General features: G+C 41.3%; 1 protein-coding gene across 4 annotated transcripts in view; it reads right to left on the bottom strand.

The window, feature by feature from the left end:
• sulf1 (sulfatase 1) overlaps window positions 1-18,009 on the bottom strand; it is a 35,078-nt gene that overhangs the window by 5,923 nt on the left and 11,146 nt on the right. For 3 of the 4 annotated variants that reach the window (XM_026361722.1, XM_026361719.2, XM_026361721.2), the window contains exons 2-17: window positions 15,364-15,662; window positions 14,701-14,940; window positions 13,965-14,116; window positions 11,199-11,368; window positions 8,424-8,574; window positions 8,118-8,293; window positions 7,839-7,967; window positions 7,405-7,461; window positions 5,198-5,324; window positions 2,619-2,829; window positions 1,816-2,062; window positions 1,630-1,726; window positions 1,413-1,507; window positions 1,197-1,268; window positions 278-450; window positions 59-201 (exon numbers count right to left, since the gene is read on the bottom strand). In XM_026361722.1, coding sequence (XP_026217507.1) covers window positions 59-201; window positions 278-450; window positions 1,197-1,268; window positions 1,413-1,507; window positions 1,630-1,726; window positions 1,816-2,062; window positions 2,619-2,829; window positions 5,198-5,324; window positions 7,405-7,461; window positions 7,839-7,967; window positions 8,118-8,293; window positions 8,424-8,574; window positions 11,199-11,368; window positions 13,965-14,116; window positions 14,701-14,940; window positions 15,364-15,538 — 2,415 coding nt within the window. In that variant the 5' untranslated portion in view covers window positions 15,539-15,662. The remainder of the gene's footprint in view (window positions 1-58; window positions 202-277; window positions 451-1,196; window positions 1,269-1,412; window positions 1,508-1,629; window positions 1,727-1,815; window positions 2,063-2,618; window positions 2,830-5,197; window positions 5,325-7,404; window positions 7,462-7,838; window positions 7,968-8,117; window positions 8,294-8,423; window positions 8,575-11,198; window positions 11,369-13,964; window positions 14,117-14,700; window positions 14,941-15,363; window positions 15,663-18,009) is intronic. The other variant, XM_026361720.2, reaches the window with a different exon arrangement.

The raw sequence follows: 18,009 nt of genomic DNA, 5'->3' as shown, positions 1-18,009 counted from the left end.
AGAAAGCAGACAGACGCAGACAGGACGCCCAAGACAAGCATACTGATGAGTCACCCACCTGGTAGGGGTCATTGTTGAGGTCAAAGTACTCCAAAAATCCAGTGAAAAACTCGCAGAAGAGTGTGTTGTGGGTTTCATTGATGGTTCGCAGGCACCAATAGGTGTTGTTGTTGGAGCTGGTGCATGCACAGAATCCTCCCACTAGATGATAGTGAACAGTTAGTTTTACTCTTAAATTACTTAAATCTCTGTGACTAGCTTGAAGTGTTATACATACACGTCCAGAAGGGAGCAGTCTGCCAGTGGTCGTTGTTATGTGTGAAGCAAGTGAGGCCAGGCAGGCTGCAGTTGTCTCCCTTCCCCTGTCGCTTCTTCTCTTTCCTTTCCTTCTTCCGTCTCCGGATCTCGTTGTACAACTGGGCCTTCCCATCATTCTCCTGGGCAGCTTCCCTGTTGGATGGAATATGAAAGAATTACAAAACAGTGTGATGCAAAGATTACATCAGCTACTTTCCTCTCTTGTGCAAGAAACCACAGTGATGGAGGATCCGGAGGGGATTTCCAGAAGGCATCTTCATTGCCAGGCTATGGCCGTCTGTTTACTTAAGTTTAAGCTCTTACTATGTTCTCTAGGATGACAGTCTAGCCACTGTCCCCTCTTCTTCCCTGTATGGACACACAACAGCAACTGAAAACAAAACAGCTGTTTTGGATATGTATAATTTATTCCCAATGTTTCCTGGTACAAGTTGATCACTGTGTTTGAGGGATTGACTGATTTCCCCTCTGTTGAGTCATTCTAGCTTTCCATGCAACTCAATCACTCCCAGACATGTGTGCGTGTGTGAGCATACAGAGAAAATAGGCTCCTGGTCATACATCTGTTTTGTCATTTAAACTCCTTTCAGAGGCCAAACACTCAATGAAAACGTTTAGATGCCTCGTATATGTTTTAGGCTCAGAAATATACATCACACATGCTAGACTGGTCACCTGGCATGTGCTACATTATCTAAGTGATGGTGAGCTTTAGTGGGAAAGTCCTGTGTTTAAACTTGACATGCAAAGAGCATGCAGACATCCAGAAACAACTGCAGTGCCATACAGTAAATTAAAATAAACCATATTTGCACAATCAGCTGCAGTATTAACGCTTAATGATGTAAAGCCATAATTAAAGGGGAAAAGAAACTCACTTAAATGGATGGAGTTGATCATTCCTGCTCTTCAACCTCTCTGCCTTGTTTCTGTCTCCTTTGTTATAATAGCTGGTTTTATAAACAGAGAAACAATCTAAAAAACGTGTACTCCAATGAGGTTTAGCACAAGGCCTATAACAAGCTACACATAAATTGCATTCTGTATTGAGGTAACATTAAGAAGAAAAAATATGTAAGATGTAAATGACCAACCTCTTCTTCCCACAGTCACACTCATCTGGTCGTGTCCTCTTTAGGTGGCCTCTTACTTCCCGGAGGTTTTTGATTTTGTCTTGAAGTGCTTCAATCTAGGAAACAAAAACAAATACTACCAGTTACCTTTTGGCTATTATGTCAAATACTAGACCTCTGTCACAGTGAGAGGTGTCCAAGTGCTAGTCTGATGGTTGTCTTTGGTTTGTACACTCACCTCCTGGTCCACGTAACTCTTGTGGTCCTTCCAGGCTCTCGAGGACTGGTAGATTTCTCTTTCACAATGGACGCTGTCATTCATCAAGATATAACACCTTAAACAGATGCAAAAAACACTGTTAAACACAACTCTGTGTGAAAAGTAAAGTAAATATTGAGGTTTTAAGGACAGCTGCATTCTCACTTATGTGTAACTTTCACAGAGTTTGGGTATCCCACAGCACTTATATCATCTGCCAGCATTTCTTCCGAATCGTCATCCGTCCCCAGGCTAAACTCTGGGTCTTCTGGGTTGTAGTGACGCTTTGAGACCACACGACGGTGGACAGCCGACTGATCATCAGCTTGGAGGTCAATGTCATATATATGGCCTTCAAACTCCACAGACAGAGACCTGGCAGGCCGGGTATGAACAAATCGAGGCCGATAACCTGTTAAAAAAAGAAAAGCAATACAAACTTTTACTAAATAAGCCAACTCGTCTTAGAAGTGATGACTCCTTATTTTATAGCACCTACATTAACGTTTCTGTATTTGAGTATAATTTTTTGGACAATTCGCTAATTAACTTTTTAGGATAATGGATGTTCATACTTCAGCTCGCCCCTTTTCCAAGCAACACTAGAGGGCATCAAACTATAACCTCAGTAGACACACACAATGTCCACATCCAGAGAAAAAAAAAAAGCACAACTTGTTGCAGAATGTTTTCTTTTTCCATGCATCTGTGTCACTTTAGAGCATAAATAATCCATTACAGGAAGCCTTAAGCCTTTACAGAAAACTTTATTTTTGTCCAGCTGGTACTGGGAGACAGACACCACTTACAAGTAACACTGAAAAAACTAGATGTTAACTGAAGCCATCTGCCACAGCCAACACACCCATGGAACCAAACGTATCACTTAAATATTTTTATATTAAATAAAGAAAGAAAACATTGGTCATGATTTCAACAGATGTTTCAAATGTTTATTATGTACTTACGCTGGCCTGATGAGGAAGAGAACTGTCGGTGGGAACGGCGATCTGTTCTGGAGGATTTAAAGGGAGCGTCCCCACAGTCACAGCCCCTGTTTCTGTCATAACTGCCCCGGGGCTTGAGACTGCGAGCCCTTTTCCTAGAGCCTTCTTTTGAACCACCTTTACACTTCTGTATCCTCCACTTCCCAGTAATCTCCTCCACGCAGTGCCATTTCTGTCAACAGCAAGCAAAGCAGAAAAAAGGGAAGATAAATATTTCCTTATAAATGATTTATGTGTGGACTGCAAAAAATGTAAAACTAAGTGTCCTTGATGTGATTTCCATTTACCCACATTACTGTATCAATGGACACATTTTTTAGCAGAGCAAATAAGTACTTTAGATGTTAATATGAAAATGTGATCTGAGATTTCATGACACGAGAAACAGTGTGAGACAAACATGTTTCTGACAGACCTATCAGGAAAATCTCAGTCTGTGGGAAAGTCTGGCATCCAAAAGCAGCAGGAAAGATAAACCAAAACGACCACATGAGATGAATTGGGTCTGTCTAGTGTCTAGAAAACAAAGTGGAAACCCCAATCACTCTCACACTGGGTATGTCTGGGCCAAGTGCGTCATCAGCATAATTGTGTAAATACATATCGCCAAACTCGCCTACATCTTCTGTGTCTTTCTCAACATCCATACCCACTAGAAAAAGAAGGTCTGAGTTAATTGCTGTGAGTAGTGCCACTGGTTAGATGTTTAAATGGAAGAGACACAACTGCAGAGTGTATTACAAATGATCAATGGTGAGTGTGGAAGTGAAGGCCTAAACAAAGGGCTATAAGGCAGATCCGATTTCTCTTCGATGATTCATTTAGTGGCCAAATGCTTACGGGGACAAAAGAGCAGTAAAATCAGCATATAGACTCAATTTAGAACGAAAAATCTATTGGCACTGTGCGATGAAAAGAGTCTCTGCAGAAGTGTTCAGGGAACTGGGGAGGAGGAGGAGGGAATTGGTTAGAGCAGACACGGATGACCATGCAAGCTGAAACATGAGTGGTAAGTGAAGACCCAAAGTACCGCAAGTCACTCATCCTACACTTCATGTCCCTGGTGTGTTAATGTTGTGTACTCAAAACAAACCCATACTGCTATCACAGGATCAATTCCAAATGACCGCAACAACTTTACAACAAAAACACAACTGAGGGTGTGCTCCAAGAAGAATCTAGTCTGTCTGAACCAATATTATGTGGTCATGTTTAAAGACCATGAACTTTTAAGGCTTTTCAAAAACAAAACTTTTAGCTAAATCAGGTTCAAGACTAAGGTTTGATCCGTTTAACTAGTTCAGTGCAGTGCTTCAGTTTAAACCAATGTTTTCTTCTACAATATATATATATATATACATATATATATATAGATATATATATATATAGATATATATATATATATATATACAATATACATATATATATACATATATATATATAATAACAATATATATATTATACATATAGATATATACATATATATATAATACATATATATATATACACACATAATATAGATACATATATATATATATACATAATATATATACATATACATATATATATATATACATATATATTATATACATATATATATATACAATATATATATATATATATATATATACACATACATATATATATATATATATATATATATACATACATATATATATATATACAATAGCAAAAAAGTATGTGAACCTTTTGAAATTTTTGCGGTTTTCTTGCATACAACGCGATCTGATCTTCATCTAAGTCAAGAGTATTAACAAATATAATGTGCCTAAAATAATAACACAAAAAATGTGATATTTCATGTCTTTATAGTGAAACAACATGAAAACCTAATAGGTAATTCCAAAAGGTTCACATATTTTTTCTTACCACTGAAGATATAATATATTCGCATATATATCTACATATGGCAATTTTTATTTAGCTTTTCCTTCATTTCTTCTTGAAGCTTGAATTAAAAACCTTTTGTGCACTATTACAGGTGCACAGATGTATGGCACCTACACACACTTCAAACATCACACTGAAGTGCTCAACGAGAATTGTTCTACGGCTGTCTTTAATAACTGATTGTTACATACACACATTTATGTGATCATAAAACTGATCTGGTTTGCATTAGTCATCTCCTTGGAAACCCTGTCTGTCATTTAATGCTACCTGAAACTCGATTCGATTTGTATTGTTCTGCTCTGTCTGTTTCAAGGCCACATACTGTACCACTTGGCTGTTAGTCTCCCAGAAAATTAATGGGCACAGATGAAAAGGAAGTACCAACAAATTAATGCACCACAAAAAGGGCCAATGGGTCCAATTACAAACCAAGTGATGTACTGTAGACTATTTCACTTGAGACTGGAAATAGTCCAGCAGGAAGCACGGTGGCCACCCCAAGTGGTAGTTATTACGCTTAGGAAAGAACTAAATCAGCCTTCTTTAGTGGATATCGAAAGGACTTGTTCCTGTTCATAACAGCATAAGTATGTTCTCTGGTGTGCACACAGGTATGTTTGTTTTACCTGTCCAGGCTGTTCACAGGGTGTCTGGAATTCAGCCTGCTGGCAAGTTTCTTTGACCTTCTTGTACTTGGGCAGGCTGTTGGTGTGCGGAGTGTTGGCCGAGTCATCCTTTTTCCTCAGGATCTTTCTGCATGACACAAGTAAAATAATGATAGGAAAACTATCATCAACAAACAGAATCATCAATACAGTATGACTTCAGTAGACAGAGCTGAATTAAAGCTGTATTCAGTTTAAGAGTGTTTCCCGTCTTTTACTTTTTTTTGTAATGGCTCTGTGTGCTTCTCATGGGCACAGCCACTGAATGGATAAGTTATGTAGGGTCTGTGTGCGCCAGACGGTCTGGGCATGGAGCTCGGCCTCACACCAGTGCTCAGCTCCAAGCTGCTTGACCTCAGCTTGGCACCACATTCAGCTGCTCTGCCCCCTTCTCCTTAGCCACCATCACATAGACTGGCTGAGTCTCTGCTCTGGCCCTGCCAACCACCCCCCCCACCCCACTCCCCAGCTCTCTGCCAACATGGCCTGGCTGCTTGTGACCCACAGGCAGAACGACGGCGACGACTAAGCAAAGAACAACCTGTCCCCTCCAAGAGTAGAGATGTTGTCTTGTCTGATCCTGTCTAACACATTGCTGCAAGGGAACAGCCAATGTTCACACTGGCTTGGCCGGAGTCTCTATCCTTTAGCCAAGGGTAATTAATGAGCTAGTAGTTGTTGTCAGTGTCATTTCTTGAATTATGTAGGTGATTCAATTCACCAGTCACTCCTAGTTGTTGACGGTATTTCACAGGCTTGGAGGTACAGTACACCAAGTCATGATCAGTGAGAGAACTGCACATTAGCAACAGTCCATGGGTTAAATGGCTTCCAGGCTAATCTCAGCATTTAGGGACAAGTACACATGCAGACAGTCTTTATACACAGTGTGGATTAATGGAAGAATGTATTCAAAGAATTAAAGACCCGTCAGATCAAAGGTCACGCTTCTTCCATTTCACACGCAGTGGTTCGCAAACCAGCTAGTTCTCTTGTTGCACAAACATACACCGATTGGAAACTTATCTGGCAGCAGAGCTAACTGGATTTTCTTTTGTATTCCTGGATGTGTGTTTACAGATGTTGACGCTGTAGCTCGCAAATGAGAAAATTAATGGAAAGGAGATGGGAGGGCCAAGAAGTTGATTTAAAACAAAGTAGTTATTGTGAGGGAGTGCGGGAAATCAGCAACTGTATAGAAGAATGACACATACATTATACAAGCTGCCAACACAATCCCTCCTCAACCTGTTACTTATCTGTCCTCATTCATTTCCTTTCAATGCCCATATGTCTTTCCTAGTTATTCATTTAATTTTAACCTCTTTTTCTGTATCATCTGAAGACAAGCTGGGATTACGTCTCCTTAAAGATGTCAGGTTTCTGTCAGTGTACCCCTGGAATTAGCACAGCTTAACATGTTAAGTGAACAAAAGAGGGCTGTCAGATTAGAGGTATCATTTTCTGCAGCATATATCTGGCAGCAGAGAAGAGGTTAAATAAAGGCTGGTTTGTGAGAGAGCATACACTGTATGTAATGATGTGCACTGAAAAGAACACAGTCTCAGTGAAACAGCCAAGCACTAACTGTAGCATGGCTGCTGCATTCCACACTGAGAGAGCTGGTGACATGTCCTGTGAGTAGACTGAATGGGAGCCTTCCAGCCATGCCTCAGGTAACATCATCCTAAGCCTGGCTAGCCTTTGTTTATTTTGTGTGTGTCTAGCTCTACCATGTTACTGAAATGTATCTTCCGTCTGTCTCTGCCAGTACGTGAACAGCAGGCACATGATCGGGGCCCCGATCATGTGCTCAATGTATGCAAGGCCCCTGCAAAGACAAAGACTCTGCTTGTTTTTCATGTAAATGATCAAATGACCTGGTTATACATGTGTCAGCGCCTCTTGCGTGAACTATGATAATTTGCTCGCCACTTATACTTTTCCCAAACACCTCTCCAACCATCAGGCTGGCTGTGGTTAGGAAATGTCTGTCAGATAACAAATAACTGAAAAAGCATCTGTGTTGCTGGAAGAGGGAACATGCACTGAGCTTTGCACTTTTCGGGTTCAGTGAAATGTTTTGTCAGGTTTGTGTGACACACAATGCTCTATAATGACATGGATGTGTCTGCGGTGTGGAAAGGGAATAAAGAACCCCAGCTTACCCTCGCTCCACCAGGAATGTGTCCCTCCAGACTTTGGGTTTCCGGTTGGATTTGAATCTGGAAAAACAAAATGCACAAAGTTTATAAGAATTCATATGGCCTACAAACTCACCATCAGCTACAGCACGTTGGGCATGCGGCTGGTCAACTTTATGGAAGGTGATCACAGCAAATTCAAGACTTTGTGGGATAGTGTAAATGCTCTCTAAATGGATTATCCCCGTTCCTTCTGCTGAATCCCAGCCAAGGAAAATCTGCCAAATTGCCCTGAACCCATTTTTTGTGCAGCTGGAGCAGAAGTAATCATTTTGGCTTTAGAAATTTGTATTTACTCAGTAATGTTCAATGAAGACAACTGTTGTACACAAAATATCCACTGTGCAATTACCCTATATTACATCCATTACAGCACTGCATGATAGATGCATACAGACCTATTGCCAGTCCTTTCCTGTTCCAGCAGCTTAAGAATGGACTTTCCATCCATGTCTGGAGGAGTGTCCAGCCCGGCAATGTGAAGAATTGTAGGAGCTAGGTCAATGTTCAACACCAGATGAGGGTTTCTGAAGATTTACATATACAACAGTTTTGCTTAGTCTTCTGAAATGCATCCAGTAATTTAAAAAGTAGGTAACCTGAGCAAATAAAGACAACATTTCATAAACTAAAAGAAAGATCAACATACACACACAACAGTGCATTATTAGACTTACACTGCTCCTGGCTCCACATTGGGACCTCTTAAGAAGAATGGCACACGGATGTCAAAGTCATAAGGCATTGACTTGCCCTTTACCAACCCAAACTGACCAATATGGTAACCATGGTCTGCAGTATAGATAATGTAAGTGTTGTCCAGCTCCCCCGTTTCCTCCAGCATGTCATAGACCTAGATGAAAGAAGTGACGTGAATGAGATGATACACTGCACTGTTACGTAAAATAGCTACATGCCATAGAGAAACAATTTTTTTTTTCTGTATTCTATAAATAATTACAAAAAATAACTATATAACTTACCTTCTGCACAGAGTCGTCAACAGACAAGAGTGTCTGCAGCCTTTTCCGGTGGAGAAAGTTAGTAAACTCCATGTGAATGGGTCTCATCGGGCCTGTGTACTGCATAATCCAGTGTTTGTCCATGTTTGGAGCATAGTTGTAGCTAGGGGTGCTAGGGCAGCATGATACAGGGAGAAAACAGACAGGCATGTAAAAGCCTAGCCGTATTTAGGACTGATAAAACATACATGTACACTATGTGCCCAGTAAAGTTGCATTGAATCAACAACATCTTTATGTATGCCTGTCTACGTGTAAGTTCAGAGTTCAGAGCAATAACACTTATGAAGACTTAGTATGCCAAAAAACACCTGTCTGATAGTTTTCACAAACTACTGCTCAGTTACAGGTGCCCAGTTGTCCTGTGAGTTTGACAAGCATTAATACTCAGCAGCTACACCTCTCTGACCATCTCTCTCCTCACACAGAGATGTGAGTCTCCTTGCTTGACTGCGCTCTTGGCAAAGGCAAGTCATTTGGGGGTTGGCACATGCTTAGAAAAATAATAAGCCCCAAAGTCAAATTTACAACAACCTCTGGACTAAAAACTCAATATTTTATGGTCAATTCAAGTGGGTGAATAGCAAAAGGGAGGGAGAAGCAGTCTTGTTTGTGGATTTTCAGCTGACAGCGCTTCACCTGTCTGCAGCATTAGCTGTGAAGTAAAGCAGAGATCTATACCACAAGCTACTGTATGAATTTGTCTTTGGCTGTGCAAAACAAAATAGTACATGAATAGCAGCAGTAGGTAGTGTTGGAATCTTTGAGAATAACCAATAATTTCTCCCATGCTATCTATAACTCATTCCTAAAAACAAACGTGTTTTATTCCAGAATAGGCAGGCGCTGAACAAAGTATCAAGACTTTGAAACTTAATGAAGACTTGCTACTGGAGCTGCTTTTCAAAGGAGGTCAGGCCCTCTTTGTGCAAAGGGTAAACTCTTCACCCACTTATCCAGGCGGTCTAATAAGCCCCACAAAAGGGACCTGTCTCTGGGCAGTGGGCCACCAAGGTATGGGGCCCTGGGCACCAGGGAACCAGGAATGTAGAGGTCACTGAAATGAAGCTAGTCCATAGAAGAGGTCACACCTGCCACCTGTCACATATAGTTTGGCGTTTTGTGGCATAAGCTCTGGATTACAGCAGCCAGGGCCTACTGTTCAACCCAGAATGTCTCCTGACCTTACAAAACTCAACAGACACATTCCACATAAGGATTAGTGACATTCCCTGAAGCAACTTGTTGAACAAGAATAACTTCCATTCACTCTCTGCTATAGACAGACATGGCAATAAGAAACCGCACATCTACAGCGCTTAAAAATAAGTCAGGAGTGTGGCATACATCTAAGACACAGGTTAAAAACACCTTCAGAGAGGAATGCTTATAACATTAACATCAAACCCTCCCCTACTATTGTTGCTGTCAAAAGTACAGACGCTCATTTGATTTATGAGGCAGGAGGCAGCTCCTCCTTGCCACAAAGTCTCTTCCAAACTCTGCATTACAGATGAGCTGTATAAGCCTTCTGCTACAAAGAAAATAGTATCTGACCATATAAAGCTGCAGATATATCCTTCCATTCGTGGATACCAATCCTTCCTGTGAACAATGGAGCAGACACTCAATAATATAATCCTATGTATAAAATAATTTGCTCCAAAACATCTGCCTGTGATAAAAACAAAAAAATTCTGTTATGGAACAACAACTACCAAAACAAACACCCACCCATACCAACCACCTGTACTGCGGTAACCACGCCACACATTCCGCACACACTGCACCTACACACGAACAGTGGGGCAACCCCCGTTAGTCACCCCCAGGCACCAGCTCCACCCTCTTCACCCAGAAGCTCGGGCTAAAAATAAATTAATAATGTCACAAAGGGTGTTCCAAAGTACACAATGCATTCCTCTTGCCACAGGACCCGCAGGGAGAAACTACTGATTGATATGGACAGGGTCAGGAAGTCCTCTGCGAATTACACAGGAGAGAAGGGAGGGGTAAGTGGAACGAGGAGGGATGAGAAAATAAGACGGAAAACAGACTGAACGAGAGATAGACCGATACAGTGACAGAGTGGTGGAGCAAACAGAGGGGAATGTGGAATGAAAAGTCAGAGGATGAAAGCTTCAAAGTACCATTTTTATACTTCTCTTTAATGCTACCCCCATCCCTCACCGAGTAAAGCAGTGCAGCATGGGAGTTTGTTGGAGGACACATCAAGAGAGCAGGGTAGGGTATGTCGCAATGGAATGACCCGGTGTATTGCAACTCTGGCTCATCTCAGTGATGACTTGTAGGAGGCCACTGTAAGCTTGGCTTGCGCACGGCACTCCGTAAAAATACCATTCACGATCTTCTCCATGGTATGTGCCTGCCCGAGCTATTCTTGGATGATATATCATTTTGATGTCACGCTTGTCGAGTTGTCAGCCTTAGCAACTTCTCAGCAACCTGTCACCACTGGAGACCGAAGGGCGTCTTCACTGTAATAATGTTTGGTATACCAAACCCTAAAAACTCTAATTAGATGCTAACAAGAAAGAAACGGATATAGCAGCAGATGAAAGTTGTGAATGTCTATAAATTCACTAAGAATGGGCCTGGAACATTAGTTTTTAATTTGTTGAAAGCTGAAAGTCCTGAGTAGGAACCTGGTGTGTGTGAGTAAGTGAGATAGAGTGAAAGAGTGTGTTAAGATAGGTAAACCTGAATGTAACTTACATGTGCTGCGAAGCATTTGGGAAATGCTCTGCGTACTGAGGTGCTGAGTCTTCTGGGCCATGAGGGGCAGCATGACTAATGACCATCATCACGGGACGGTGAGGATACATCTTTTTGGACACGCGGAAAAAGTTTATGCTGTCGTTGGTGATCAGATCTGTGAAATAGTCCTAAAAATGAGAGCAAATACCTTGAATAAATAAAAAATATTAGGTGCTGCAGGGATAGCAATCACATCTACAGAGGGCTGAAAGCAAATGTGGAGCTGAAGAAAAATGCAAAACAACATAAGCTTTCATAAAACTAATTCACAGCCCAATCACATGACATGTTGCTTTCCCTCATCCAGTCATTTTCAAATAAACGGAGAGGGGCCAGTGGGGATATGAACTGGGGCCATTGAGTACACTTCAGTACCAATCTGTCGAGTCAACAGCTGGCAGCCTGCCTCTGTGTGTGCAAATGTGAGTGTGTGTGCTTGAGTGTGTATGTGTATACAGTACATGGGCTGTTGCCTCATCAGTGAATCTCTGCACTATTGAATGTGACACCACTTGATGGTGAGAAGAACCTGGCGCTCTCAAATAGTATGTTGTTATGACAGCTCCCACACTCTGCTACTCTCTCAACTATCAGTTGCTTTCTACCATTTAGCTTTATTTGATTTCATTCCTGTCCTTTTTTTTTTTAAACAAACACATCTTTCCTTTCCTACTCACTCATTTACTCTGGGAAAAAATGAACACACACACACAAATCAGACACAATACCTCAAGAGATATAAGCCTCAGGCATTACAATGGAAATGAGCTGCAGTGAGTCAGGACTTGTATACAGGAGAAAGGAAATACAGTAAATAGCCGTAAGACTCTTTTCTTGTGTATTTAATTTTCCAAATGTCTGTTTTTTATACAGAAAATCAAACCGTTAAATGTTAAGGGTTAAATGTTAAATGTTACACAGACATGTTACTCAAATCTTACAGGTATGAGAATTCTCATAAATTCTCTAAAGAGCTCAGAAACTCAGGAAATGTAAAATTATCTCAAACTATCCGCATGTGTAATATCTTAAAACAACCTTTATTCCATGCATGGTGGTGTTTTTTTAATATACAATAGATCATAACCTGAACTAAAATCACACTGGCTTTTGCCAAGTTTCCAGCCGCACACTAACCATTCTACCTGTAGTTTTGGCACGAAGCTGTTGTTGCCTGGCATGCAACGTACGGAAGGGAGTGCCAGGTTGAGAATAAAAGGGTAAAGGGTGATTTCCATGAAGTGTCAGAAGTGGGTTTGGCTGATTCATTCTGTCTCTATTAATAGGCTTTATGGGCAGGCCAGCTTTAATGACCTGGCAGCTGAACGTGCCCATGGAGGTTGGTGATTGTGTGCACAGGGCAAAGAGTTGCCGTACTTGTCTTCAGTGGTGCCAGCTCTCCAAAATATGAGCCGCTGCTGCTAAGGGCTCTGGCGAGTAAAAAGGAAGGGACACTATTATGAGGAATGCCTGGCCCTAGCTATAACATGGCCAGGGAGGTGAAGAGTATTCCCCTTCCCAGAACCATTTGGACATGATTAAGCCAAAATGGCAGTTTCCTAATACAAACTCATTTACAAGTGGTTTAATTTCTAGATGACATTTATCCTTTGAAACTGAGATTCTGACATTTTTAAACTAAGGTAAATGGTTTGTCAATGCAGAAAGGTGTTGTAGCTTTAAATTTGAAATTTCTGTACTTGAGAAGAGGTCTGTTCATTTCAAGTTTCTTAATTTCTCATCAGTAGAAATACATCATATCAAACTGAAATCCATGGTGCTTTGTGTTTTTATTACAATTTGGTGATAAAATGTGAAGAAAAAGTGTGTGGGCTCAAAAGGTCTTTTGCCAACCAATGTTAAGTCACGCTTCTGGAAATGGAAAATCAGATGGGACCTAACTGGATGAAATCACTGGGCACATACCTCATCTAATAACAATGACTGGGTGTGCCACTGCATTCTGCAAGGAGTACCATGACCTTCTCACCATGTGTTAATCTAAAGAGGTGTTGTGGCTGTCATAGTGGCAGCAGTTTAATGTTTTTTTGCCAGGAAATAGCAAATAGTGTGTCCATTTGGATTTAACCACAATCTAGCCATGTCATGTAAACACCTTGGCCTCAGCTTGTGGGTAACTTTACACCTCAGTCTAAGTTGGCAGAGGAATAGCAGGCCAAACATTTGTTTGCCCATCTTTCAGGCAGGTCATCTTGAAACTTGACATGTATCCAAGCTACAAACCCTCCTCATGGATTCCTAATATACACAGGACTCCACTACCTGCGAAGATATTGGCACAGAGTCATGAAAACAAGCTGACAGCTCCAACGAAAACATTGAGGGAAGACTGATAACCAATTTCAGAGCCACAGAAAGACAGTACTGCATAGTACTAGTACAAGTGCAGGGTGGTATTTAGCAGACACCGCTGGCTTCTCATAAAAATGCTTCAGTTTTACAGGGGTCTAAATATTGAGGCAAGGTGTGTAATAATAAAGGGATGCTACAGAAAGAGACGCCATTTCAATTCAGCTCAATCCCTTTAATTCTCAAATGAGAATTCTTGCCAACCTGGATTACAACACTGTGATAAGTGTCTGTATTTATAAGTGAGCAGAGCCTGCAATTTGTCAGGCAAAGTCTTTATTTAAGGTCATAAAGGGACAAAGAAATGAGTGATTGAACTAATAGTATATTTTCAGAAAACAAAGGAATACATACCTTAGCGTAATCTGCACCATGTTTCTCCTTGTAACCATTCCGACAGACAGTGTAATTATAGAAGCGTGAATTTTTGATCAATCCAACCCATTCACGCCACCCAGGTGGGATGTAGCTGCCATTGTACTCATTGAGGTACTTGCCAAAAAAGCCTGCAGAAGAAAAGGAGAAAGCAAGAAGGTGGTTTCTCTTAAATCAAATATAATTTGATTTATATTACCAAATATCACACATTTTCCTCAAGAGCTTTAATATCTGCATGTTTTAAGATCCAGTGTCTGTGAGGATGCATACTGTAGGTTTTTTGCTTGTCTCTCTTTTTCGTGGCTTCACTGCACAGCATTCTCAGATAGGCTGGGCAGGGAGCCAGCCTGTCCCAAAGAAGGCTAATTGCAGACTAACGCAACAGCTCAGAAACCACAGGCTGTGCTGCAGCCCACAAGACCCACTGAGCTGCCCAGTCCAGCGCCTGCCCGTCACTCACACAGACACTGTCTGATGAGACATGACAGCAACCTGGCACGATCACTGTATTTGCATTTCTCACAGCAGACAGCCATGCAGGGCAGTGGAGTCTGTTTTACTAATGTGAATGCAGAAGGGCCTGTAGGAGATTTGAACTGGTAATATCATGGCCACAAGTGAGACACTATTCAATGCACTATCCTTAGTAGCACATTTCTATAAAAATAACAAGTAAACAAGTGTCTGTGTGCGCATGTCTTTGCTCACTAACCTGTTCTGTAGCCGGTGTTGTTGAGGTAGACTGCGAATGAGCGCGGCTCGTGCTGAACTTGCCATGAAGGGGAGGAGCAGTTCTCATTATTGGTGTAAGTGTTATGGTTATGGACGTACTTGCCCGTCAACATGGAAGATCGTGACGGGCAGCACATGGGTGTGGTGACAAAGGCATTAGTGAAAGTAGTGCCTCCATCTTCCATGATCCTACGGGTTTTGTTCATCACCTGTAGAGAACCTAGAGCATAAGGCAAGAAGATCAGTTGGGAGGGACAGTTCTGAACCATAAACACCTTGACAGATGTTGCTTTTTCAAAAGACTTTTAGCAAGAAAATAAAATTTTCTTAATTTCCACAAGGATAAACACACTTCAGTCTAGATAAATTACTTGACCTTTCTGAATTCTAAGTGGTAAGATGATTATAATTCAGCGGCTAATAGGCCAGATGGCCATTCGGCTCAGGCTAATGGTCTATTTAATATTTCATGTGGAGAAGACCACTTAAATCCTAATGCAAATACCTAACAAAGAAACAGAAAAATGAATCACAACAATACATTACACACAGTGAAGCTAAATTAAAGAAAATGTAGGTCACAGATAAAACTGTTACAGGGCACACAGAATTGCAGGAAGACCAGGGGTGGTGCCAGCCTTACCCAACTCAACATCCTGGTCATCAGTCATGATGAGGATGATGTTGGGCCGGATGTTTCTGCGGTCTCTCTGGATGCGACCTCTCAGGCCCTGAGCCCTGGTGGTGGTGAAGGCCCAGCTGCCTGGAGCCCAGTCCAGAGACAGAAGGGCCAACCAGGCCAGCCACTGCATCAGCATGGTGCCTGAGATGACAGGCCACGGGATGGATAGATGAGAGAGTTAATGATGAGGTGAAGGGAGGGAGAAGAAGTCCGGCCAGGCCACTCACTCACACTTGTGCACCTCTCACAGCCGTGGCTGACTGCGAGGAAACAGAACCAGAAAACACAAAAGAAGAGATGATGAAGACCATTTTAAAGTAGTGGAATAGAGAAGTGCATTATATTTTCAGAATGAAAAGCTCAAATTTCCTCTAAGAACATTTTAGTGTATTTACTTCAGATGAATTGACTACATGTGGTCGCAAATCATACTCAAACAGTTTATCCATAAACAGAGAAGCCAAAAAAAAAAAAAAAAAAGTTTCTTCAGCACGATAGCTCTTGATGGTCTACCAAGGGAAACTTACCCAACAGTTCCCACACATGTTGCATGCTGACTGAAACCCCATCAATATCCTCCCCTGAAAACATAAATCCCTCAACATCAACTGTCCTGACTTGAACCAACAAAAAACAACTAGATCACAGCAACCCATGAAAATATTTTAAACAAAACCACTGTGAACATCTAGAAACACATCTCATCTCACCTCAGAGAGGTTTTGTAATATCCCTGCAACTTTTCTTGTGTTGTTCACTCACTCCTTCTGTGTCAGATAATCACTCACACATGGAAACTTTCCTTTTCTAGTGGAGAGCTGTTGTTCAGCTAAGTCTGCCTAGGTCACACTATTGGCTGTCCTCATTCAGACACCCACAGTCACTCTCCTGCATTAGCCAATCGCAGGCTACCTTCCACCTGTCACTCATAAGTCACCCCCTGGTGAGTCAAGCGTGACAGAGGGCCAGTGGGGAGGATGGGACCACACTAGGGGGGAGGGGGTTAGGGGGCACAGGGGGCGGAGAGAAGGTTCCGCTACATTAACCGCAGTGCCACTGTCGCCAATCACAAATTACCACAGCAGTCTGCAGCCTACTGCTCACTGACTGTCATGGTTGGCCATAAAAATGTTTTGACTAAACTGTGAGGGACCAGTTTAAAAAAAAAAAAAAAGAAGAAGAAGAAACTGAAGCCACAATACAAGATGCTTAACACTGTCAGAAAAGACACAATTTCAGATATGATTTAAATAACTTTTTGTAACAACAATACATGTGAAAGAATGGCTTGTGGCTGTGAGATGAACCATGAAGCTGTAATAATGAGTACTCCTTTATTGCCTGTGAAAAAGCGCCTTATGGACAGCAGTCCCACTGAGTGGCACCATACTGCTCCCTATTATGAGTTAATGGCCTGAAAACAAATGACAGGTCTATGACACCTGAGCCTAGTGGTTCCGCCCTCATCATTCCCAAAAAGGGTCAGTCCAAATTAGCAAAGATCTGAAGCTACAAACTAAAATAAATTATTGTTTATGGTGTCAGAGACATAATGGTACACATACTCTATGTAAATGTATCAGAATTTTTAAAGGTGAAATGATTGTTTTATTTATCAATGCATTATACTAAATATAAATGCAGAATAATGGTTTTTAAGTTAGTTTTGACTTAGTTGTAGGGTGGTAGTTTAAGACTGTAGCATAATCAGTTCAAACATACTGTATCACATTGTTCTTGGTTCAGTCTGAAGATACATGGGCAAACAAATGAGAACCCTGTACCACAAAACTAAAAAAAACAACTCTTAATGACGAGTCAAACAGATGGCCCAGCATAAGAAATCACCATCTTAAATTGTCATTTAAATTTCACAGCAAGATATTATCCAAATAAAAATTTGGGTGAGTAGGTCAAATTCATATTCTTAACATTGCTCTAAATTGCAGAAAGCGTTTTAAAAGAACTTAGGTCTGTCCTGAGTTTCAGACTACCAGTGTTCGTGCCAGCTAGCCCAGTCATCGTGACAGCCCTGTGCAAACATTGGCGCCGTTTGGACAAACACCCCTCCAGCAAAAGATGGCAGACTGCACAGAACCTCACAGTGAATTACACATACAACACAAACTACCATACAAACATATGGTGACATGCAAAATATCATAAGACAGACACACAGTCTTTCTCCCACAAACACACATTCTACTACAGTGAAAGTCCAAGTAGTGTTTCTGAGAAACAATAGATGCAGGCCCAAATCTAATCTAAATTCAAGTCAAACTGTAGAAGACCTGAAATTAACTGTAAGCTGTTCAGTCACCTAACGCAATCTTAACACCCAGTTGCACTTGTATCAGGCTAGATGACATAAATTTGCACCTAGTGTAAATTCAATTTTACATGGCTCCCCAAAACAGCCTCTTCACGAGACTTGGAGAGACTACTGGCAAAATGACACAAAAGAAAGCAAGGCCCCCATTTGTCCATTTGGTTACCTCTCATTCTAAATCAATTTGACCTGATCCACTTTTCTAGTGGATTCTCTTTCCCTGGGTCAAGTTTACCTTTGAGCAAAAGATTTTCTAGCAGCTCTGTATGCCATAGGCA

This window comes from Anabas testudineus, chromosome 2 (genome assembly GCF_900324465.2).
Source record: "Anabas testudineus chromosome 2, fAnaTes1.2, whole genome shotgun sequence".
Taxonomy (NCBI): Eukaryota; Metazoa; Chordata; class Actinopteri; order Anabantiformes; family Anabantidae; genus Anabas; species Anabas testudineus.
Note: the sequence above shows the minus strand (reverse complement) of the source record. Positions and strands in the feature narration are given on the sequence as shown.